This window comes from Augochlora pura, chromosome 1, assembly GCF_028453695.1.
Source record: "Augochlora pura isolate Apur16 chromosome 1, APUR_v2.2.1, whole genome shotgun sequence".
In the NCBI taxonomy this organism is placed as follows: Eukaryota; Metazoa; Arthropoda; class Insecta; order Hymenoptera; family Halictidae; genus Augochlora; species Augochlora pura.
The window spans coordinates 19,523,884-19,549,044 of NC_135772.1; the positions used below are offsets into that span (position 1 = coordinate 19,523,884).

A 25,161-nucleotide genomic window follows, 5' to 3' on the forward strand; every position below is an offset into this window, starting at 1 on the left:
CAGTGAGCATCGACGGCACCGAGTGGTACGGCGTGAAATTCTTCCAACTGTCGGCGCAGTGGCAAACGCACATCAAGACGTTCCCGATAGCGCTGTTGGAGTACAGTTCTCAACAACAGTCTCCGAACACGACGTAAAACCTCCCCCGCACCCGTCAGAGGCCACACGTTTTACCGTTTATTTGTGTTCATCGATATTGCCAATTAGGATCATCAGCTTAAGCTTGCGCGCAAACCCCGATAACCATCAAATCCTACCGGTAGATACAAACCGCAAAAAAAAAAGAAAAAGAAAAAAGAAACGAAAGAAAGATAATAATAAGAGAAAATCTATGCAGCGAAGTAGAGCCAAGCGTAGTCAGAATACAAATTCCTCCGCTTTGAAACAGAGTCAGAACGGAGCCGACCAGGCAAGCATTCTAATCCGTTTGATTTCTTTGTCTCCGTTATTGGAATATACGACGGTGTTTCCATTGAGGAAACGATCGATTTTATCGGCTTTGTATAAATGTGAAAGCGCGCGCGCGCGAATAGTAATGGTAACACATATCGTATTGAAATTATTGGGACACGACTACAGTCCATATGGATTTTTGTTGGTTATATGGGAATGCCGCATCCGGCTCGAACAGAGGATAATCGTTCGAGCCCAGGCAAGAAATTTTCTAAATGAAATTCGCTCTCCGTTCGCGGAAGACTTTTCGAGGATGACGCAGAGTGCGACTTTATAGCGGGTGCACGGCTAAGATAGATCTTTGTCTAGATCGCATAAAGCGACGAAAGAGAAAGAAGAGTGATTGGGGGAGAGTGGGGGGAGTTTCTGTCTTTAAATTATCTATTTATTTAATTAACGCCGTTCTGCAATAGACGAGGCGCGACCAGCGACGTTATCGAAGAAGTCTGTGATACAGGCAAACATTTCTCTTAGCGCACAAACCACGTTAACGAAACATGGCCGGTGACGTTCGCCGATAGACACTGTTACACTCGTATATACACACACGTACACGGAGCCACGCGACACTTACACATGTACACGGGTTCGTCGAAAAGAGAATGACGAAGAAAACAGTATGCGAGCCTCCGGGAGATAGAAATCGATACGACGAAGAAAATAGCTCATTAGTTCTTATACTCCTTTTCTCGTTTAAGATTTCGACGTATTTTTTGTATTCCATTTTATAGACTTTTAGCCCCAGGCTGCTGTAGTTTAAATACTCTATTTTCAGATTTTATTATTTAATACTTTATTCCTATTAGAACTCTCGGATTTCCGACCTTCGATAGAGAGTACGCGTTACTCGACCGCCGGTTATCGTTAAGCCTTTAGAACGCGAGCGCAGAAGAGGACGAGAGCGGACTCTTCTCGCGTGGACAACAGAGAGAAGTGGTTTGCAAAAGTGGTTAGTACGGTTTCCCCGCGCGGAAAGACAGAGAATTTACGATTTCATTTGAATGTGTTTGCCATTGTCGAAACGAGAGAGAGAGAGAGAAGCGAACAACGCGCTGCGAGCAACAAGTCCGGCTAGCTTATCCTTCAGCCTTTCACACCTTTTAAGAACCATATCATGAGAAAATGATAAACGATAAGGAACTAACGTTAACGTTGTCGTAGGATTAGGAACAGAGTGGAGAGCGGGTGAGATACGAGCAAAAGAGCAAGCAGAGAAATACTGAACAAGTTCTCTTTCCCCCTTCATCGGGGAGAGCGACAAATTGTACTGTTAGCGTAAGGGTAGAATACTAAAAGAAAACGTACTTTTTTGACTTCTTCCTTTTTTTGATCATAGCAACGAGACGAGAAACTTAAATGAAGAAAAAGAGAACGAAAAAAGATTCTAGAACAGTGCTTTACTGTTTCCAGCGACGTAGCGTCGCCTTGACTGCCTAATGCCAAATTGAGAAAAGAAAAATGACAAAAAAAGATGAAACGATAATAGAGAAACGCCTACCGAAATTTCCCCCGAGACATCCCGAAACGAAACGATTAAAGACTTTGAGGCGGCATTCTGTTATAGCGTGGAGCGATAACGACGCGCCCGAACCGTTTAACGATGGCGATCGCGTTTTGCCAAAGGAACATCAGCAGTGGAGTCTTTCCTTGCACATCCCCGCACCTGCGCGTACAGCGAGGACCAAAGTTGTTCGAACAGGGTGATCGTAGAGACGAACTATACTTCACTTGTAAATATTGATTGAATTACGCGCCACCATTTGATTAGAAATATTGTATATATCATATTTAGACAATTCTTTATAAAATTGCGTCGAGTATGAGGTTTAGTATAAAAAATTATTGTGCAATAACCAGGAAATTTTCAGCATTCTGTAGAATTAAGTATTTTATTTTAATTTCCAGTACTTTAATGTTTTTCGAAGATTTAAAAGTTAGAAATGAAACAGAAATTATTTATAACTCGTTGATCAGTGTTTCGGTCAATTATTCGGTATGAAAATTTATAAATAAATTTAATTGTTCGAGCCACGAGCCAGACAAGATAAAAGTGCGTCTGTTACGTTCTCACTGTACGAATATTTTTGCACCTCGCTGTGTACATACATATGCATAGCCCACTTCTCCTGTTCTTTGCTAGTCAGCAATTAGTTCTTAACAAGTATCGAACTGCTAACGTAGTCTTACATTTTACATTTTTAACGGCTAAGAGCGGTATCCTGATTGTACGAACTCCCGGAAAAATAGTTGACTTAAAGCTAACGGATGGCAACGTATAGTCGCCGCAAGGCGATTGCGCCGGTTCTCTCGTAATTTATTCATTCGTTCATCCCTTAGATCAATCACCAAAATCTTCTCGCAAACGGAACAGTGATAAAATTATTTAAAACTTCAGATCTCAAATAATTCTTCAGTTTTACGACGAAGAAAGATTTTGAACTCGAGTTGGAAGTGGGTCATGATGTAAGGGTTGAAAAGTGGAGTCTGAAGTGGAGCTGCTTCAATCTTCGCTAAGTGATCGCAATTAACCTCTTGGCCTGGACTTTCTGAAGAATTTCAACGAATTTTAGTTGCAGAAATTTCAGACGAAAGTATTTCTTTTAATTAATTAAAAAAAAGTTTAACGTTCCATGAGAAGGTAGAATGTTAAAATTATTTGTTTAGTTTCAGTGCTGATTGATTAGAGGTCAAGGAGAAATATTTCACTGTAAGCAATATTCATGATTGACTTTGAATCTTTAAAAGTTAATGACGAGAGATTCCGACGATCGCATTCGCGTTTATACGACACGCGTTGCCCCCTTTCGTTCAGCGTGCTGAATTGTTTTCAGCAGTCGAACCTGCCATACGATGTATGTATATATTTCTATACATATAGATATATAGATATTATACGCTCCCACAGTTTGAAGCATCTAAGCATCTGTTCGCGCGTTGCTTCGCAGTTTTACACGATATCGTTGTTTGGAGGACGCTGGAGGACGCTGTCGCGAGTCGCGCGTATGGCATACGTTCTCGTGATCGTGAAAGTGTTCGAAAAGACTATAAATCATCATTCGTAGGCTCGCGAACGTTCAGTATTGACGCAAAAATAGAACTGGTCCCTTCCCCCCCCCCCCCTTCTTTTCTTTTCCAACGGTAGCCTGTCCGATTACATAGCGTGTAAGTGATTTACGATGTTTTAATGTTCCTCGAAACCTTCTGTTTTTTTTTGTATCGTCCACCTCCGCGGGCCCCTAATGTTTCTTTCCTTCCGTTCGCGCAATTGAAAATGCTAAGCGTGTGTTAGCCCGTCGACTTATTCGTCTGTCGTCGAGCGTGCGTATGTATATGCTTTGTAGAACGTCGCGATTGACTCTTAGGATCGTAATCAGCGATGAGACATGCGACGGATTTTTGTAAAGCGTGCGCAGCGAAGTTAGGATCAGCGAAATAAATCATACGAATGGAATGGGGTGACTCGGATCGCCGGGCATTACGTCGCAAACATTTCTGTGGTTCGAGAATCAATTGCACGATCAGCTGCCGTTGCGAGATCGGATGTTAAAGGACAGCGAACAATTTTGTAACGCGCTCCTGAATTATTCTGATAAACAGCACCGCCGCCCCATTACCACGGACATAGAGCTACGTTACTGCAAACTGCCATTCTGGGCGCGTACGCGCGAAAAAACCCGTCCCGTATCTCATCGCTCCGCGGACACCACTGTCGCAAAGTACACGAGCGAGACGACGCCTGTAACGCGTGCTCACGGCCGAGCCTCGTAATTTTTCGATCGTTTCTTTTCCGTTTATACCCCTTCCCCCCATGCGCCCCGCCAAGATTCCGTTCGACGCACGGTGCGTGCACCGGCCAAGTCGCGCGCTCGTTAAGACTTAATGATAATTTCCAGATTCTAGTCAAAATATGAGACCGTTGTTGCAATTCGAACCGCGTTCGACCGACGCGACGATTATTCGGGGGCCACCGTGTACGCACGGAATCCTATGCGGGGCTTGTATCGCGACCGAACAGGATCTTCTATCCGAACTCACGACGGCCGTCAGCACGTTCGCCAGGGGAAGTATTCTGAAAGAAAAAAAGAAATCATAATATTAATGATAAATATTAATAATGAATTTGCTATTGTTCGTCGGTGTATAGTAAGATTTAAAAACACACGTGTGGGCGGGCAACGTCCAAGCTCAAAGCTTACAATAATTAAAAGAAGTAATTAATATATATATATATATTAAACGCGCGTGTTTGGTACAGCGACTAAGGATCATTAGATTGGCGTCTTCATTTCCACGAGGTGTTTTTCTTTTTTTAGACGTCTTTATTGTACTGCTTACAAACGGCGGCGTCTAATCGTACATGTACATATTATTAAACTTGTTATCAATAATATTAGAGAGTTCAATTAAAAGGGCTGTCGATGATCCCCGTCGGGCGGGAGGCGAGAGTTATACGAACATGGCTGCCGGGGCGACGGGACTTCCGCTGCATGCCTGCGCGTACTGCGAGTTCGCCAGAAGAAGTCACAGCGTGTTTTGCATCCCCACTCCAGCTCTATTATTAGAGAAGAGATGAGAACTGTCTACGAGCGCAGGCAGTGATAGGCTATCGACCGATAAGATAACGCTGCGACCCGTCGCTGACCTTTGTCACTGTCTTTGATCAATTGCTGCCTGCGATTGTAAAAGGAACAGCGAACTGCAGCAGAAGTGGGGATGCGAATACGCTGCGTGTACTTCCGGTGGACGAACAGTACATGTCTCTTTCTTTCCCTCGTGCATCCTCAACCTTCCACCGCGAAGCTTGCTGCGTTTTAGTTAATTTCATAATTGCATTATGAATAATTGCCTCTTCGCATCGCTGTTCAATGATTTCCGAACAACATCCGTTGCTATTATTTCTCTCCTATCGATGAGTTTATTTTCCATTCTAATTGAATATTTAATTTGTCTGCAGATTTATTTTTAATTCATTCAGCGTTATTGTAGATATTAAATCTATTCTACCTGAAGATCGAGTCGCGTAAATGGCACTATTTGCAGACTGTTTGTTATAAAAGAGTTATAGAAATAAAGTTGAAAGATACGAGAATTATTGTTTATCGTTTTTTAACAGGATTCTGAAATTTATCGTGACGGATAAAAACTTTGTACGAGGATAGATGATGAAGTTTTAATTATAATTATATTGTTAACGCGTTATGTTCGTGTTCACGTTATCGAAGATTTCGTCGAATGTAGAAGAATTGGATGAATGATGTTCTTCTAACGGTGACGCAAAATTGCGGGAATAATATAAATGTTGTTGAAGGAGCTATTTATAGCGTCGATGGTCTAGCATCGTTTTGTACATTTTGTTAGTTTAACGGATGCAATGTTATTTTGTTTTTGCCTTTGGCACGTAATTGCGCTATTAAAAGAACTTGTTGATCGTTTATTTTATCGAATCTGATTACAATTCGGAGGAGATTGTCGGCCATATTGGAGATTCTAGCCACCGGTACCTTCCAAAATATTTTCAACATCCTTGTGTTTGATGAATATTATTTTTAAAATCACTTTACATATCTTGTCAAAATATTACACTAAAATAATCACTCGACCTATTATTAAAAATCATAAAAATATGAAAACTATTAATGCCAGAACTACGCTATCGTATCGCAATAATGTTAATAACAACAGTAACGCCTGCGAACATTGTTGTCTCGCAATAATTAAATCACAAGTGACGATAATTTACAAATGACTGTATTTCTTTAAGCGAGCTTCATAAAATGCTAAATTAAGGAAGGTTTCTACCGGGTGGTCCTTTTGTCAACTGGTCACGCTTACCTCAGAGTTAATTGCGTTAATGATCGCATAGAAAAAGATTTATTTAGGTCGAGATAGAGCGGTGACAAGAAAAGAAAGAGAGAGAGAAGACGCTGGAAATAAATGTCTGATAAGTGAATCAGCTAGCCTTTTTTAATTCAACTCCCCTATTGTTGATATAATAAATACGAAATACCTATATGTGATACATATTATTAAACGTAATGTTTCGATACAGGTTATCATTGTTACGAATCCTTTCGGTGTTAAGACAAAAGCGTTCGCCGTTTTGTTAACATGTCGTCGCGATCGACATGTCCGCCGAACGTCCGCGATCACTGTGCGACAGCAATAGGCAGCAAAGGATTGATCTATAGAATAGACGCCTTGTGTCCTGGGCGTGTATGGTTGTTTTATACTATTATATAGCACGGCGTTGTTTGTATCAGAGATTCTTCTCCGCACGCAGAGATAAAGAGAGAGAGAGAGAGAGAAAGTACAATGCGTAAAATGACAATATAAGTTTGTAGATCGTTTCGTAGAAGATGTGTTTGTACCGTCTGTATAAATAGTTTCATCCTTGAACACCGACGACCAGATTCCATGGATCGTCGTCGTCTCGGCGAAGGTTCGGCGTCCTCGTGGCTGTTCAACGATGCTTCGCAGGTGTGAATGTAGAATCCGTTGCGTTGTGTTACATCTCAGGACACAAGTAGACATATTTAATATAATCGGGAGATGATAGTTAAGAACATGGCAACCGTGTATGCAGAGGGGAGGCAACGGTCGGGAAAATTTGCTGGAACCTCGAAAACGAAAGATGAAAATGTGTTGTTGATGTTTGTAAGCTTGAAATATAAATGTAACGCAGTTTTTAGTATTCCATTGCTGTTTCAATTACGCCTGGATCAACGTCCCTTCCTTAACATCCTCCCTTCCCCATTCTCTGTACACGGTGTGTTCACGGGTTTGTTAATCGTTCAGCTTTTTCCTTGGGAGCGACGACTGCTTTTTCATTCTTTTTTCCTGGCGAAGCTCCTATCCTATTTTTTTTAAGCCGATGGAAACGCATCGGTAGGAAGAAAGATGCGCATCGGCTATACAAGTCGCGGTGTGAACACTTTATGGCTGGTCACGGAAGAAGACGTGTGTTAACATATAAAATAAATCACGAATTCCAAACAATGTGTATAAATTATAACATTCTTTATATTTATCATGGTTAAAGCTAAAAACCGATAACAAATAAGTAAAATGCGGTGTACACAAAGAAACAAGAATTAACAATGATCACATATTAATATCTCTTACAATGTAAGACAATAAATGTACCGCTCGGCTGTTGTTGCACTTTCGATCACAGGTGATACAATAGATGATTATTGCGTCGTATTGCATACACTAATTCGGTGCAACATAACTCTTGGATAGCTCCTCCTCCTCCTTCCTTCCTCCCTCCTTTCCCCATGTTCTCGTAAAAAAAAACAGACCGAAATTACAGAAATCACGAAACAAGCTTTGGAAACATTTTCCTAAACCGAGTTTTTTCCCTTCGTCGACGTTCCTCTACGATGAAAGACCGTACCATGCTAAGTAACGGAAGACGTTATACGATTCCTACGAACGTGTGATTCGGGCCTCGGTGGTTCGAGCAAGAAAATTACGGTATTTTGATTATCGTCGTCGATGTTTCGAGAACGTGAACGCATAGCTTTGCGGAAATAAATAAGTTCGTTTTACAGAGTATACGTTCGATTCGCGTCGCGAACATTCGATTTGGAGAACACGCTTGCACGGACAAGCACAGTACAGTGTACAATTCTTTTCATCCGTTAATAAATGAACCTCACGTTTTTTGGCGGCACTTGGGTACACTTTATTCCTTTTTTTTTGTTCTCGTCGGTTTCATTCGAACGATCCGAAACCACTTGATGTAGTCTACAAGTTTATAGCATATCTCTTTTGAACCTGCTGTTGTTATGCATTTTACTGATAGATTTTTATAGAAAACGCTGAAGTTACCGCGCAGCAACCGAAGAAACCAGCCAGTCGTGTGGTATCTTCAGGTTTTATAATTCCGTGTGTGTTTGTGTATATATATATAATATATATATATTTATAAATTATGAGAACTATGCCCATACTTTACATATTAGTAAATAAATAGTAAAACAAGCATATTATATAATCTACACAGTAAGATTCTTCTTTAGAAGCACATTGCTTTCGAGATAGTCAACAAAATACCGTGATAACATTCGTCGTGGGATATAGCGACATAGAATCGATTTATATGATATTTTTACTTGTACATGTCTATATAATATATAATATATATATATATATTTAATGTTTGGTAAAAAGTCTGGCATAGTAATCGTGTGATTGTATTATAGTCGTTTGAATTTTAGGCGATCGTGTTCATCTTAAAAGCAATGCGCTCGATCTGATATAGCACACGAACATTATTAAGTTTTATTGCCTCAAATGCAATCTGCGAGACTCTTGCGATGGAGATTTTAGTCTTTATTTCGTATAATGCCAACATAAAAGTATTCACAATAATTACCGAAAAAAACATCCGACGATCTCTCTCGCCGCTAAATAAATATACTTAAATCTGTTCATCCCGGCTAGTTATGATTTCGATAACTCTTCCTAGCTAGTACACTTAGATAGCTATTCAATATAGATATTTTTATAGACTTTTTTTTTCGTTAATTCTTCACGTTCGCCCGTCCATGCACCTGTACCGTATGTCTACAGTTTTTTTTTTCTTCTCAGACTAAATTTATACGCGCATGCTTAGTACGTATTGCATCACAGGAAGAGTTTAATACTCGACACACAAAAGAAAGTTTTATATTTTTGTTTTCTCGAAATAGTTCGCGTGCATGTAAGTCAAACACATGATAGTATTATTATTATTATTATTGTTATTATTATTATTATTAATATTATTATTATTATGTACGTTGTGTGTCGGAGAGCTTGACGAATGAAGTGTCATCTGATATTCTATCTAATACGAAAATTTCGAAGACCGATACTCTCTATCGTATTATAGACCGATATAGATCTCTGCGATGCGATTTTAAACGCGCGGTACCTCCCCGCCTTGAACCATCGCATCTCATAAACGAATTTTTTTGCGGCAGCTGTGCAAATGTTGTTACGCTTTGAATATTTACCATATACCGTAATATGGTTACAAGTAATGTTAGAAAGTAATTTCTGTCTTTCGCTGTGATATCAATTACCTACAAATTCTTGTACATGATTTTTATATGTATGGATGCAACGCGAGTGCCCTACCACGGAGACCTCTTTGACCACCGACTCCGCCCTTTGGTATAACGTATCCCCCAGCATGTCTGGCTGTCCCTTCCTCTTCCAAGTTCCCATTACTTTCGATCAAATCGCGCAGCGGCCAGCAAGCTAAGTGACGCGATTTTCCGTGACGCGCTAAGACATGATAGCCTTGTCTGAAACATGGACACAATTGTTTCAGTGTTTTATTTTCTTGTTCTATATAGCATGTATTTGAATTCAAAGCATACCTAGAAGAAATTAGACCCACGAGTAGTGCCCAATGAGATTTATGGCCTCTTTTTAAGCAGGGAGCATGATTGAAATCAGAATCATATGGAATCAATACCATAGCACCGTGAGCTAGAGCATGAGTCAGAGTGTCGGGGCATTGCTGTAGATCTACTAAAATATCTGGTCTGTGATCGGGTAAATATTCGGCTGCTAATGTGCCCATGAAATCAACACTGTATACTTCTCCGTGTTGTGTGAAGCCTCTCACACGGGCTTCTGCTAGAAGTTGGCTGACAGAGACTGGCTTTGTGTACTCCTGTGATGCCATGGCCAGTGCCACCAAGCCGCATCTAAAAAATAATACAGCATTACATTGTGTACAAGATCTGTTTAAATTCGTTCTGCTAGATAGAGAAATTAAAGCTTACTGCGGCCCATCTTGCAAAATTGGTTCCACTTGACAAAAATATGTTACCTCGGCATCTTTCAACTCATTCCTTGCTATTAACTTCTCGATCTCTGCTTCTGCAGAAGTGAGGGTAATCTTGGCCCAGGAAGGCAAAGAATCCGCATCGCTCACTTCTGTTTTCTCACACATAGGTGCCTCTGGCAAACTTGGTAGCGGCGGAGGCGGTGCTGGCATTTCTCACTGGATAAATGCTTATACGAACAACAATCCTGTTCGATGGACAAATACCTGGGTCGAACGTTATGGTACAACGGCGACAATTCCACAGCTATGAAATCATGCACCTATGCTTCAGTGTCCTCAATTTGACAATTGCCATTTCTCAGTGGTGTCCTTTCTGTTCACCGCCAGACAGCATGGTGCTTTTTGTTCATTGCAGGTTCTCCTTGAAATATTTTGGGCAGGCCTGAGCTAAAATATCAACAAAAAACAGAGCATGCAATTTGCAACGTTAACTCGTAAAACGAACCATAGAACAAGATGCCCGAAAACCGCGGACGATGTCCCCGTGGATTATAAACTTGAAACGTCAGCGTTGAATCGATTAAATGCGCTGCAGGTGGAAAAATGAACAGATATAGAAATTGTCACAATCGCGTTTATGTATTAGTCATTTAACCTTGAGAAATATGTTACACGATCTGTCATTGTTTCAATAATCGTGAATTGCAAGAATCTCGGGCGATACCGTCAAACGTAATTATTATCGTACCGTCGAGTTGCTCGATGCGATGAAGTGCAACAATGATTTTACTTTCGGTCCGGAAAGTCTCGAACGAATTCTACGAACTCGGACACGAAGGAACATTGCTCGTTGCGAACATTCTAATGGCAGCACATTGCACGACCGACATTGAACGGAATAGCGGATAGTGATCGAATTCTGCGGTACGAAGAATCCATTACCGATTTAATTTCTTTCTGTCGCCGTACGCGAGAGATCCGATCACGATGAAATGGGCGACCGGACGGGTCAGTATTTGTTTACCGTACCTAGAATACAAGAAAATCGCAGGCAGCACGATTTTGACGTTTGCACGTCCCTCCTATACACCCTGTGACTCATGCACGTACATTATGTAATTCTTTAGCCGAAACGGGAATCAACACTCGGGCACGTTGACGTGACTGGTACTAAGGAGACTGGTGCTGGTTTGCGGCGACCTTTTTCTGCGAACGACAATTACTCGGTCAATACGACTTCGATACCGTTCCTCTCCTCGAGGTGTTCTCAGGCTGACATAGCGCACCGTGCCTTACTTGCAGGCTGTACGTCGCGCTATACAGTCTGATAAGAAATTTCTCGTATCCGCTCCAGCACCGCGGATGATTCCACTAGTTTAAGTAAGCGCATTGTTTGCGAGAACCCTAGCCTCGGGAAATATATTGTTTATCTCTTTTTCACTGCGACCTGGACTGGAACAGGTGCAGGGATTTCTGCACATATCGCATGAGATTGTACGCTCGTGCAACGACTACAGATAAAACCTTTCGAATCTGTCTGATAACAGCACGGCGACCGATTGGCCGAACTGCCAACCACGCCTCCAATCCGCGACCGAGGTTTGAACGGTGCTGCCTTGCCATTTCAAGCGAGAAATATTCGAAGATAATTCCATGATTTTTCGAAATATAACTCTTATTAAGCGCTTAAGCACAATGTTTAAATTTTCAATGGTTTAATTACCTTAACATAACCTTAACATATTTGTTGCTTTAATGCGCGTACAATTAGGGTACAAATATATACTTGACAAATCAGGCGAGTATAGAATTAACGAAAACATCGTGAAGCCTACATTTTCATGTAAGCTGTTTTTATTCGATGACGCGAATTTATTGGTTTAAAGTCGAAATCAAGATTTCTGCATCTGCACATACATAGTCAACAGTTGTATAGAAGATGTGGAGCATTAGTAAACGTCATTCATAGAATAAAAAAAGACATAATAAATGTACTATAATGTAGATATGTATCTCACAACATACGATAGTGTTATGAAACTTGTAATTAAGGTTAAATACCCGTTTTCTTATTTATAAATGTTTTACGAATTGTACCGAGAACAATCCAGCAAGTCATGTGTTATATAGATATATTTAAAAATCATATTTTATTCGATCTAAATAACCTACACTTAGTGCTGTTTCTATAATGCCATAAAATAATCGTAAACAAATCATTATAATTGTAAGTATACCATATCGTACAACATAGTACGATCCAAATACGACTAATTAATGGACAATGTATCGATGTAAAACAAAAACAATAAAAGCTATGTGTATCTCTGATGTATAAATTGTTTTTAACAATAAACTTTACAGAAATTCAATCATGGATGCGTTGATATGTCGTTTATGCGGTATAAGTCTCGTAGGAGGGAAATGCAAAGATATCTTCGGAGAATCGTCTGACTTAATACAGAAAATAACAGAAGTTTTACCGATTTCAGTATGTTGATTATTCTGAAATTTCAAAGTTTAACGAATCGAAATTGTTCGTCTAACATAGGTTTAATTTTTTTTCTATTTTACATAATCGAAACTGCAAACAATTATATAATCAATAATGATGAACAGATAAGTTTGTTTAAGTTAATGTTTAAACGATTGTTGCAGATATCTATCGATGATAATGGTTCAAAGCATATATGTTTGTCGTGCTATGATAAAATTATTCTTTGCTACAAGTTCATTGAGGATGTACTAGAATATTCGAAAGAATTACAGAATGACACGCAGATCAGATCTCTGTTCGACTTACCTAGAGAAATGACAGACTTCTCAAAGATTCATAGCGACGCTGTGTATACGTGTCCTAATTGTAAAACTGGTTTAATGATTTTATTGATCAGTAATTCTCAAGGCTGTGATTATACCTTTCAAATTGCACTAGCTATGATAAATCATCCGAAAAAGAAGCATATTTTAAAAGAAAAAAATATACAAATACATAAAAATTTAATACATTTAAATAGCATTAAGAATAACAATGTACATCTTAAAGATGCAAGTAAAGCAACAGACATAGAGGACATTGAAAATTCACATGATCAAGTGAGCCTTATGTTACCAGTGTTGCAACAAGAAGATGCAAATTGTTTTGATAGACCATCTGTCAGAGAGGATTCAGAGATAATGACACAGAAAAGAACAAAAAGAAAACTTGTTAAATCTGATTTCGATGAAGATTCAAGTAGTCTTGCAAAAGTACTGAAATTAAAAGAAATGTACAAGTCCGATGAAAATTTACTAGTCTATGACAATGACTCCACGAACTCCTTAATAAAGATTGAACCGGAAAGTGACAATGTTTGTGAAGCAGACAGTGAAACCGATGTTAAAAGTAATGAAGATTCGCACGCGAATCAATTGTATACGCTTGAAAAGGATGAACCACGAGAAGAAGAAAATGATATTTATAAATCGTGCTTGAAATATGTCTGTAAATTTTGTGGGGTACGTTATCTTTCCCATATGAAATACGAATTTCATATGGAGAGGCACAAATTAGATAAAATGTACAAATACATATGTACATTATGTAGTAAAGAAACAAGCAACGAAAACTTACTATGGGATCATTACTTTCACACTCATAAAAGTTTACAACGTTACATATGCACGGAATGCGGGAAATTATTTGCAAAAAGGTCCAGGTTAAATGGTCATCAGAAAATGTACAATCATACAGGTATGAAACAGATCCAAGTTAACTCTGGCGATGATGATATTAACAATGGCATACAGAAAGCTATAGCTGAAACTGAACAGGAGAAACTTTCTGCTAACTGTAGTCTTTGTGGAAAAGTAATCTCTGATTTCAATGCAGATGCTATTAATGATCTAGTTACGTGTGCCGACTGCGAAGACTCTACTCTATCGCTTATGGTAGATGGCAATGAAACAAAAGTAATTTCTCCTCGGCAATATCACTGCACTCAGTGCCCGAAACACTTTGTACGAAAAGAAAGGCTGGAGTTTCATGAAATGAGGCACAATGAAAATATGAACGAGTTCGTTTGCAGTACTTGCGGAAAAGAATTTAGAGCGGAGAACTCGTTGTACGAGCATTACCTTTTCGTTCACAAAGGCGCGAGGCCTCATATTTGCGAACTGTGCGGCAAATCGTTCCAGTTGAAAGCTAGACTGAAAGAACATCATCGAATTCATACAGGCGAGAAACCGTATCAATGCGACGTTTGCGGTCAGAAATGTAGAACCACGAACGCGTTGAAGCTACATCGGAAGATTCATTTCTCCAATAACAGGTATACCTGCAATGTGTGCAGTAAGTCGTTTAGTAAAAAACAGAATATGAACGAGCACTTGGAGAAGCATTGGAAAAACGATAAAAACGTGACGTTACCGCAAGTATTTAGATGTCCAATTTGTTTAGAAAACTTCCCGACGTATCGTATGCTAAAGTATCACATGATAGAAATTCATAAATTAAATAATCAGGATCCGATTCTGACGAAGCAAAAGCCATGGTACGAATGTGGAGAATGTCACGAGAAGTTTAAACATCAAATGTCTTTGAAAGCTCATAAAGAGAGAGTACACGAAGGGAGAGTAGACCCGCTCTATCAATGCGATACGTGTAACGCTACTTACAGGGTCAAGCAACTTTTAGTGAATCATATCAAGAGCAAACACAACGGCGAAAGGCGCTACAAGTGCGCGCAATGCGAAAAGGGATTCAACGATACGAAATCATTGTACAATCACGTACTGCTGCACACCGGAAAAAAGCCGTACGTTTGCGAATATTGTAACATGCGTTTCAGGAGAAAAGATTCTAGGGATCATCACCGTAGAAAACACACGGGCGAGCAACCCTATCAGTGTCCGGATTGCGGAGAATCGTTTTCCACGTATAACAATCGGTCCAAGCATCGGAAACGGGAACACGGGGAAGATCCTGAATGTCCCGAGTGTCGGGAGAAATGCAGCAGCCAACAGGAAGTTAGATTCCATTTGAATAAACATCTTGGAGAAAAATTGAAGGAGCTGCAAAGTACAAATACCGACAAGACATAGCTTTAAAGATCAGTCTACAAGCGAAAAATTACTGTTAAACGTTTTCGTTATTGTGTCGACTTGGATAGTAACAATTTTGTAATAGTACTTAAGGAACTAACAACGAACCTACCTTTTCTATTCATTGACTATCCCACTTCTATTTATTCGAAAACAAATTTTGTGACACTTAGAAACCAATGTGATCGATCATGCTCGTTAAATTTTATTTAATTTATATAATTTTCGCGTTGTTTTTTATAATTTTATAATATTAAACTACGTGTATTGTACAATAGACAACTGTGTAATTTATTGCATATGTACAGATGTATTGTAATTTTTCTTATTAAATTATATACAAAATATTAAGTAATTAATTCTCATTGTTACGTTGAAACTGTTAAAGATAATTTATGATAAATAAAAAAATATTGCTTATATTTTTTAATTTAGAAGTTTTATTTATCGTTTGCTGCCTATTTATGTATATTTAATAAAATAATGTTAAATTCATTATATTAACTTTTTTTAAAAGCCTTTCTTTATATCGAAATTCTTAGTGTCGCTCGAAGAGAAGGATGTATTTTGGAGCGTTGTAAAGTTAACATTTATTCACCGACCTTGTTCAAACATAGGAACGACGTGAAATTAATGTTGATTATTAACAATGTAGCGTGCGCAGTGGTTTTATATATAGCTATCGTCAGCGTGCACGTGCAGTTGGGACAAATGTCAAAATTTAAATGGTTGCGCCTCAACGTGCGACGCGGCGCTGTCTCGCAAAAATCAGGTGGTCGCACTTACCAGCTGTGTATTGCTACCTTGCATTCGCGATACGCTTACCACAACTTCCAACTGTATACACGCGAAATGAGCGTTCATTGCTTAAAATCATGCACGGACCGTGTATCTTGCGTTTTTCTCGCAATTGAAAATCTTTTAAACATTTCCGATTGTTCGAAAAATCAACAAAAATAACACATGGAGGGACTATTTTTCCGCGGAGTAATATCGGAAAACGTTCGAGCAAGTCAATATTCATTCTGCTGTTTCGCTGTAACAATGCATTTGTTTGCGCTTAGAATCGGCCCAAAAGAGAGAGTACGAATTTTAAAATGACCTCCTACAACAATTTCTTAAAAGTCTGCCTTTGAACAACCGTCGTTCGGCGAAATAATTTTTGCGGAGGAATAATGTCGTGCTGCGAACGCACAGTCGCAAGCCAATCCCGTTCATTGGCTGAAGGAAGCGAGCGATTCACACGAACGCAAACGCACACTTTCCTACAAATACGTATTCACCGACACCACTGCACGATTTTCGTCCAGACTTCAGGATCGTATCAATCGACCCCGATACCCTATAAATCGTTCAAATAATTTTCGTATTTCCAGCGACATAATATCGCCAAGTAGGAGTTCCCGGTGCCCGTACATTTCCGATCAATCGTCCTGTACCAGAATAATTGCCGTTTGCCGAGCAGCGATCGATGCTAAAACCCATTGTTGTCAAACGCTCGGGATTATTGTGAAAATCGTTGTAACAACGCCATCGCTGTTGCTGTAACTAGACCATTCCTAATCTTCGCGAAATCCCACGTCGTTCTACATATTAGAATCGTGACTATTAACGATTCTTTATTAATTATTTATCATAGAACGAAATTTGCGATCCGTAGGTATCACGAAGGGGAAGCGAAGAAAATGGCATCGTAAACGATGTTTAAGCTGTATTCGGTTAAAAGAGCATCGGAAAACGCGAGCAGTTGGATTAACGATGCCGTTTATTTGCCAAAATAAGAATGTACGTGCGAATTTTATAGACGTGCGCCGGTCGGCCTAGCTACGATCCTGGCGACTCGGTGTAAGTAGTGACGAAGGGAGAGGCAGGTTCGCGCACATACACGCGCACACCGGCGCAGAGCAGGCAGCGAATTTACTCGCCGGCTCTCAACAAGAACGCGTCGACATATACACCGTGCTTGAACGTACCGAGGTGATATATCTGTTATTTATCCTACGGTCGCAGACGAGTTAATCGTGAAAATGGCCGGGGAGAAGCGTACTCAGGATCAAGAGGAGACCTCGCTCTCGGGAACGGTGATTTTGGTTGATATCGAAGGCACCACGACCAGCGTGAGCTTCGTGAAGGTAACAAAGACCATGGCCGTGAGGCAGAACGCGCCCTACGGTTCTCGCATTTCCACCGGCTTTCGTACTCGTTTTCTGACAGTACCCGATGATTCGGATCCGTCCCGCGTCCACATTCTCGCGGAGAAATCCGCGAACGATATCCCGTCGTTTTTCCGAACGGCGAAAATTCATGATCAATGCTTTCGCGCGTGTTGTACGGGACCCTCTCTATCGCGAAGCAGTATGCCGGCTGAAATCCAGTTCAGTTTCAGGTTCCTTGTCCGTGAGACAGCGAGTTTCATGGAAGGTAACAGTCGCTGTTTCCTCGAACAGAAACACGTTCGCGTCCCGTTGCAACCGATTTTTCCCATCGTCATTTCGTACTGCATTCGCTCGTTCACCTTTTTCCGCATAATATCGTGATCCTTGCCCGCAGGATGCCCCGGTGAAAACAAACCGAGCGTGTTTCGCGAAAAGCATATCGGCTGTGTTCTCGACGGCACGTATAACGCGGGTCTCTCTCTCTCTCTCTCTCTCTCTCTCTCTCGCGGGCCATCGTTTCGGGGCGCTTTTCTCGTGCTCCGATTTTTCAAAATAACGGAAACCGTAACGGCGCGTTATACGGCCGAGAGGGGGGTTAGAACACCGTCGAAAACTCGAAAAACCATGCCGTTTTCGTAGGAAATTTCCGATAAATGTAAACACGAGATTCGATGCGGGTTTTTCGACGCTTTATTTAATTACGATGCAAACTTAACAAATCCTCGGTAGGCCCTAAAAATGCATGTCATTCGCGGCCGTATGACGCCTCCGCACGGAACAATCTTTCGGACGATTGTAAACTACATTCTTTTTTTCACCGGACACCGACAATGGCATTTCCCCGTGTTTCAAGGAATCGACGGGATCGCGTTTCGTTGTTTAACGCTAATTTCGGACAAAGATTTCGTCGATTTTGTTCTTTGTGTTCGCGTAAATGTAATTCGAAGGTTTTTGAAAATCGATCGTCGGGTATCGAAATAAAGCTCGCATTTGAAAAGTCAGTATACAAGTATTTCCGGTTTCGTATTTCGAAAACTGGTTCGCAGAAAGGCCTCTGGGGACCCTTAGCATTTTATTTTCGCTAATTCGAACTAATGCACGAGCCGAAGTATCTCATTCTTTTTCAATTCTTTTTTTGTTAGCTTTCGAGCACCGTTAGTCGAATGAACTTTTTCTTCTCGCGGATATATTTATACTCGCCTTCGTTTTTCAGGATACCCTTTTCCCGTACGTGCGAGAAAATTTAAGCAAATATATCGAAAGCAAATGGGAGGACGAGGAGTTCAAGAAGGATTTCGAGAAATTAAAAGAACAGGTAAATATTGCAAACAAAGTAGGTAATACATGTTTACGGATTATAGCTGACCTATCGCGATAAATAATGTCTTCTCATTTGTTTGGTATTATTGAAAGATTCCTGGAACTGGGATACAGAATTCTGGGCTATTGAACGGAAATAGTATTGGTTGTTTACAGCTCGAGCACAGGCTGTTCTAATATTCGCGTGTTTTATAACGGGTAACTAAATCGAATATGAAAAATAAAATTTGTTCACGTGAGATTTTCGTTTTGAAGCGAAACTAACTCGATTAAATATTTTACAATTTTTCCATGGATAGATGTATAATATGATACAACAAACCAAGCTGTATGGGTTTAGTCATGGATTTTATGAAGGTGACCAATGGTATAATAGGAGAGTGGCAGCTGGTGGTTAGGTAGTAGGAACTGACCTGAGAAGATTCTTTGTCCCAAAAGTTTACTACCCCAGCCTGGCACATGTATGAAACTTGAGACTCAAAACTGATTCTTCACCATCACACATTAATAATTATGATTTCAATTCTTACCGCAGAAATTATATATATATTTTTTTTCAATTATCTTTCGAAAATTGTATGCATTTTTTTCAATCAATCATTCAACTTTTATGGTCTTGAGAAATTCTTCAAGTCCCTTTGTTTCATGTTGCCACTTCCTGCTTCGTATAATGGACTATGTTTTTTTAAAAACTTTTTACTATCAGCTATTGGGGAAAACCTGATTTTTTCCTAGCTTGTATTAATTAACACAAGTTAATGCAACTGAATAAATAGGAGACAATGTTTATTGCATAGTTCCTGGTTTGATTGCACATTGTATTTTAAACAAGTCTAATACTGTTACACAAAATATTTCTTCGTGAAACTGAATTAGCAATAGAATGATGCAATAGAAGAAGAGTTATGACACCTGTGTAGTTGAAATACAGTAGTGGTGATCTTAATTCAGTGCACAGCACTTTTAGTTTTATGGAATAAAATTAACTTTGGAGTTGCAAATTTTTAATAAAGGTAAATAAAGGAGAAAAATATTATTTGTATAGTATTAGATTTTGTTATAATTTTGAATTTCAGGTGCAAATATATTTATTCAGAGGACCTACAAATTTTGTAATATAATACTTTTAATCTGTAACTAAAACAAGTTGTTCTTTTTCATTCGTACGAATTCTTGGAGAAAGTAATAATTATTTATTTCGTAATACGTTTCGAATAATTGAAAAAGGTGACATCCTAATTTTTTAAAGAGTATATCAACAGTAAATTAACATTTTTATTTTAGGCAAAGAAAGATGAAGAAGATAAAGTTGACGGATTTGTGCCAATTACCGGTGATGCGGAAGAGGAGAAGAAATCACTGGTGAAAAATGTATTATGGCAAATGGATGGTGATCGCAAGACAGGTGCATTGAAACAATTACAGGGACATATGTGGCGCGAGGCTTACAATTCTGGAGCAGTGAAAGCACAGTGAGTTATTCATGCGGTTTATCGAAGTAAATTTATGCTTAAGGTATCCTGTACTGTATACGCAATAGAATAATTGAACAGTATTCATAATATATTTGTAAGTGTGCTACAGATATATACTATATACTAACACATTCCCAAATAGTACTGTATACTACATATTTACTAACACTAGAATGGTATACCATTAACAATGGTACGAAAAATAAAAAATTGTGCAAGTCTATGATATACGCACGATACGTGTATATCATTGTCACATGTTGTGAGGTGAATATGTTGTGTAAGGGCTCACTTCAGTTCCACGAACACAGAATTAATACATAAACAATTAGTAAATTAATCACGAGTTAGAATAATAATAATAATAAAAAATAAACTATTTATATAGCGTTTATGATGACGTTCCAAAGGCGCTAGAAGCATGGACGAATGACGGTAAAAAGGTCTATGTTTATTCAAGTGGTAGCGTCGAAGCGCAAAAGCTTTTGTTCGGACATTCTGTACATGGAGATTTACTTAAGGTATTTTCTGTTTTTACAGTAAATGAAATGATACATATAAAAGATAGAGAATATTCGTCGGTGAGATTATCCAGAATGAGTCAACAAGCATTTCTATCTGAAATAGTTCGTTGTTTATACATTAATCGTTTTATATGCTGTGCATAGATAGATCATTGGATGAATACACTTTCCAACCATACTTATTGACTCAGCCTGTGTGCATATGATGGGACATTGAATATTAACGAACAATCACTTCAGCATTTCAGTGGTTATTTTGATACCGAAGTAGGTGCGAAGCAAGAAACTAGTAGTTACAAGAATATATTAAATAAAATTGGAGCTGAACCATCGGCCATAGTTTTCCTCACTGATGTTGTCAAAGGTTAGTGACGGTCCCTGTAACGTTTCGATATCGAAACTGTCCAACGATACACAGATATAACAATGATCTTTCTCACAATAGAAGCGGCAGCGGCTAAGGAGGCCGGTTTATCAGCAGTGCTGGTAGAACGCGAGGGTAACGCTCCTCTAACAGACGAAGATAAAGTATCTTTCACGACGATCAAGTCTTTCTTGGACTTAACATTTCAAGCATCCACAAAGAGACAGAAACTAGAGACCACGGAAACGCAAGAGGCTCCAGCCAAGGAGGTGAACGCCAACAAAGACACCTGTGAACCAATGGATACCTCGGAAGACGTTGAGATGTCCGACGTCAGTGAGAAGAAGGACGAGAAGGTCGAACCGAAGAAAACCGAAACTGTTCCAGCGGAGGCAAACGAAAAAGCGAAAGAAACGCCGAGCACAGAGATGAAAGTGGATGAACCGATGCAAACCGATGCAAAGGAAACGCCGACTACCGATACCGTAACCGAGACTGCGGTAACAGAGAAAATAGAGGACCAACCGTCAGAGGTGAGTACAAAACCAGACGTTCCCGAAAACGCACCTGTCGTAAGCAATAAGACCGAGTCAACACTAACACCATCATCGAAGAACGAGGCTGATAAGTCTGTGGCGTCCGAGAAAGTATGTAAACCCATGGACACAGAGAAACTTACAGAGTCCTCTGCGACTGTAACAGCCACTCCTACTGCCAGTGAACCCGTAGAGGTTGCAATAAGTGAGCCTAAATCAAAGTCTGAAGAAGTTCCCGCTAAAGAGAAAAAGACTGAAGAACTCACGCCGACCGCGAAAGAAACAAAGTCTGAAGATAGCACGGTAACAGATGTAAAAACTAGCGAGAGCGCGTCGCAAGAGAAGAGCAGTAGTAACAGTGTAGAAGAGAAAGCCGAGGAATGTTCTAAGAAAAAGTCCGAGAAAGAGGCGAGCGAGGAATCCACTGAGAAGGTAGCCAAGCCCAGTACGGCAGAGGTGCAGAAACCGGAGAGCGAGGAGGTCACGATGAAATCCAAACAGGATTCAGCGAAAACAGAGGAGAAACCGGTGGAGAACGGCGACGTCCCATTGACTAACGTAGAAAAAGTCGCCGCGCCGACGATAACAGAGTCAGAAGCAACCAGTAGCAAAGCGGAGGCGGACACCGAGGCGAAAAAGCCAACGGAAACAGAAACTAAACAGGAAATGGAGACAGAGCCGGCCAGTGAGAAGACCGCGAACACAAAAGAGGCAGAAGAAGCGACGGCAACGGCGGTAACCGCCGCGGCTGCGCCTGCGAAAGAAGCAGAGGAGAAGGAAGCGAGCGGCGACGCAACAAAACAGGAGTCGAAGGAGAAACCAGTGAAAGAAGACGTTGTGGTAGATGAAGTGATGAAGGACACGAATACAGTTGATTCCGAGAAGAAGAAGTTAAATGGTACGACGCAGAACGGAGACACCGACGTGCCGGTGACGGATGAGAAATTGCACAGAAACGGACTGAACGAGGGGTCATCGTCTGAAACGGTGAACTCGTCAGCGGCCAGCGAAAGCACATCTGCGCAGAACGGTGAGCCAGAGAGTTCCTCCGAGGCGAACGCCGAATCTATAAAAGTCAAAAAGGTCGTTGATTCCACGGTAGCCGACGGTGCCGGCGAACCTGACGTTGTTCCCCCCGTAGTTGTAGCTGCGACGTCTTAATCTTGTTCTAATACATTTTAAGAAGTCCTTCATACATAACCCCAACCCACAATACTTATCCGCAGGTATAAACTGAAAAAGTTGGCTCCCTACACCTTACATAAATCGTATGACGTTAAAAGAAGTAATACGTTTAATTTAAGAATGAAGTTCATAGGATTTCTATTTCTTCAGAAAAAATGCTAAGAAAAAAATATGCGAAGGGACACGATGATACCGACATCCGCAGCGTGTTTCAGATTCGATTATCTTTCACGGCTAAGTAAACTTGGATGCATCATGCTTGTTGATTGTGCTCACCCAGAAAGAGAGAGAGAGAGAGAGAGAGAGAGTGTGTGTGAAAGAAAGAGAGAGAGAGATGGTCGTAAAAGGTTTTTTGTTTCTTCGTATTTTGTAAGTCGTTTAACTTATTCCATTGATTGTGTTTTCGGCCTGTATTCTTTTTATTTACCTTACTTGGCACGTTTTCTATCGAGATGATGAATTTTTTTTACGTTAGAGACGGCGGTATGCATTTTGTATTATGAATTGTCTAAAGATAATCGAACGTGTCATTCGCTGTACCAAGTCTGTTTACAAGTATTTCTCATTTTGTCTTCTCTATTTCTGTTTTTTTTTCTTTTTTTTTTATAACAATTTTACAATGCGTAATGAGATCTTTTTTTTTTATACTGCCTAAACGGAATGTTATCAGTATGAGAACATAATAGGATAGGAAACTCATCACGGACGGAGTATGCCGAAATACCGAATGTATGTACCCTGTGCCAAATGAATGAATTTGTCTGTTTTTTCTAATCTCCTTTTGTTTAATGCGGTTATATACGTGCGTACAGCGTTTAACGATTTTCTACTCGGTGATGTTTTTTTTTTAGTTTAGCATGACAGGAGACCTTTTTTGAGACTATTATGATTTTTAAGACTGAATTGATAATGCCTCGATGAAGTAGCTGGCTTAGACTATACACTATATAATTTTTGCATACTCTTTTGTGTACTTAATTTTATAAAACGGATAAATGAACGATAGATGAACACACACACACAGTGATCTTGGAATTACAGGCCCCCGATGCCGAATAAGTTTGGTGGCCCCTCCATTGAACTTGATTCGATCACGTGACAGAACGTTAACTTATTCGAGTCCTAGTGGCCACACGCGTGACTTATCTCGATGTCTCAACACATCGTATTCCTATTTTTTTTTTCTTTTGCGACATTTATTTATCGAATTGTATACAATCTAGTTTGTAATACTTTCAACCACGTTGAAACTACACGCATCACGTTCTCTTTATTTTTTGTTCTAGTTTTCTTGTTTTTCTTTCTTTTTCTTACATTTTTGTATCGCGATCAAATAATCGTCGATATTGAATCATTTCCGAATGATTGGGACAAAACTAAACAAACAAACAAAAAAAAACAAAAAGAAAAAGCAGCAACAAGAAAATAAGGAAACGCTAATAGAAAACGAAACGTCGCGAGTATGCGTCAAGCTCTTTAATTATGTATGCGTGATAACGAAAAAAACCATTGACTTTTGGAACTCGGATTCACTTTCATTCGTGCGATCTAATGTGGTCTCTGTTAATGTGGCGATCATTGTTTTTTAGGATTCGTAAATTATTCTCCAGATTTAACAAGGACTCGTTTATTTATTTATTATCCATTCCTGCAAAATTGACTGTGATTTAACGATATTAGTAGACATAGGGAAACTTGCAAACGACTCATTATTACAGAAGCGTATCAATCGCATTTTGTTTCGCCAGGCTACATCGTATATAACGTGCCTATATTATTACTATTATTCTTCTTATAATTGTTATATGTTCTTTTCTTTTTTACTGGAAAATGAAATTCAAACGCGCGCCCTGCCCGATTCAAGTCACTGTGAAGACTGTATGACAGTAATAGAGACTGTGAGCGAATCAAAGTTTACACACGCACGCACACACAAACAAACATCCACACGCGATCACACACACACACAGGACAAACACAACAATTAACACGATTCTCTTAATTCTTCTTGTGCGCTCGATCGTAATTCGTGGGCAACGCTTACCGCTAAGGAAATCCAACGATCCGCAAACGGAGAATCACAAACGAGACAAATGATGTGCGACGTCAGAGTGTTTTTTAGACCTCGTTATCTATAAGTACGTAACATGTATAGTCACTAACGATTATATTGTGAGACACGAAACGAACGCATATTTTACAGGACACTACGACAAACCTCGCATTTATTTATATAGTGTCCTACGCGACTAGCATGGAAAAAATGGCAAAAGCGAACG

General features: G+C 39.8%; 4 protein-coding genes across 15 annotated transcripts in view; 3 read left to right on the forward strand and 1 right to left on the reverse strand.

Moving 5' to 3' along the window:
* Window positions 1-7,144, forward strand: part of Krt95d (phosphofurin acidic cluster sorting protein KrT95D) — a 68,905-nt gene extending 61,761 nt beyond the window's left edge. For all 7 annotated transcript variants that reach the window (XM_078195997.1, XM_078196020.1, XM_078196007.1 and 4 more), the window contains one exon: window positions 4-7,144. In XM_078195997.1, coding sequence (XP_078052123.1) covers window positions 4-137 — 134 coding nt within the window. In that variant the 3' untranslated portion in view covers window positions 138-7,144. The remainder of the gene's footprint in view (window positions 1-3) is intronic.
* A 311-nt stretch (window positions 7,145-7,455) lies between these two features.
* Window positions 7,456-11,677, reverse strand: LOC144478390 (actin maturation protease). Of its 6 annotated transcripts, none has more exons than XM_078196230.1 (5): window positions 11,537-11,677; window positions 11,270-11,446; window positions 10,236-10,687; window positions 9,825-10,157; window positions 7,456-9,749 (listed from the first exon to the last, which is right to left on the reverse strand). In XM_078196230.1, exons 3-5 carry the CDS (start codon window positions 10,448-10,450, stop codon window positions 9,548-9,550), a joined length of 750 nt encoding a protein of 249 aa, XP_078052356.1. In that variant the 5' UTR covers window positions 10,451-10,687; window positions 11,270-11,446; window positions 11,537-11,677; the 3' UTR covers window positions 7,456-9,547. The 6 variants fall into 6 exon arrangements, with proteins under 6 accessions (XP_078052356.1, XP_078052365.1, XP_078052390.1 ...); XM_078196239.1 differs by lacking the exon at window positions 11,537-11,677 and adding an exon at window positions 10,746-10,829 and having other exon boundaries at window positions 11,270-11,406; XM_078196264.1 differs by lacking the exons at window positions 11,270-11,446; window positions 11,537-11,677 and adding exons at window positions 10,746-10,829; window positions 10,989-11,128.
* Window positions 11,678-11,746: 69 nt separating this feature from the next.
* Window positions 11,747-15,717, forward strand: LOC144478279 (uncharacterized). Its single transcript, XM_078196050.1, has 3 exons — window positions 11,747-12,467; window positions 12,605-12,731; window positions 12,899-15,717. The coding sequence occupies exons 2-3, from the start codon at window positions 12,615-12,617 to the stop codon at window positions 15,320-15,322; spliced, it is 2,541 nt and encodes an 846-aa protein (XP_078052176.1). The 5' UTR covers window positions 11,747-12,467; window positions 12,605-12,614; the 3' UTR covers window positions 15,323-15,717.
* Window positions 15,718-17,222: 1,505 nt separating this feature from the next.
* On the forward strand, window positions 17,223-24,504 carry Enoph (enolase-phosphatase E1). Its single transcript, XM_078177012.1, has 6 exons — window positions 17,223-17,454; window positions 18,692-18,793; window positions 20,083-20,270; window positions 20,662-20,794; window positions 21,038-21,161; window positions 21,243-24,504. Exons 1-6 carry the CDS (start codon window positions 17,350-17,352, stop codon window positions 22,856-22,858), a joined length of 2,268 nt encoding a protein of 755 aa, XP_078033138.1. The 5' UTR covers window positions 17,223-17,349; the 3' UTR covers window positions 22,859-24,504.
* The last annotated feature ends 657 nt before the right edge of the window (window positions 24,505-25,161 follow it).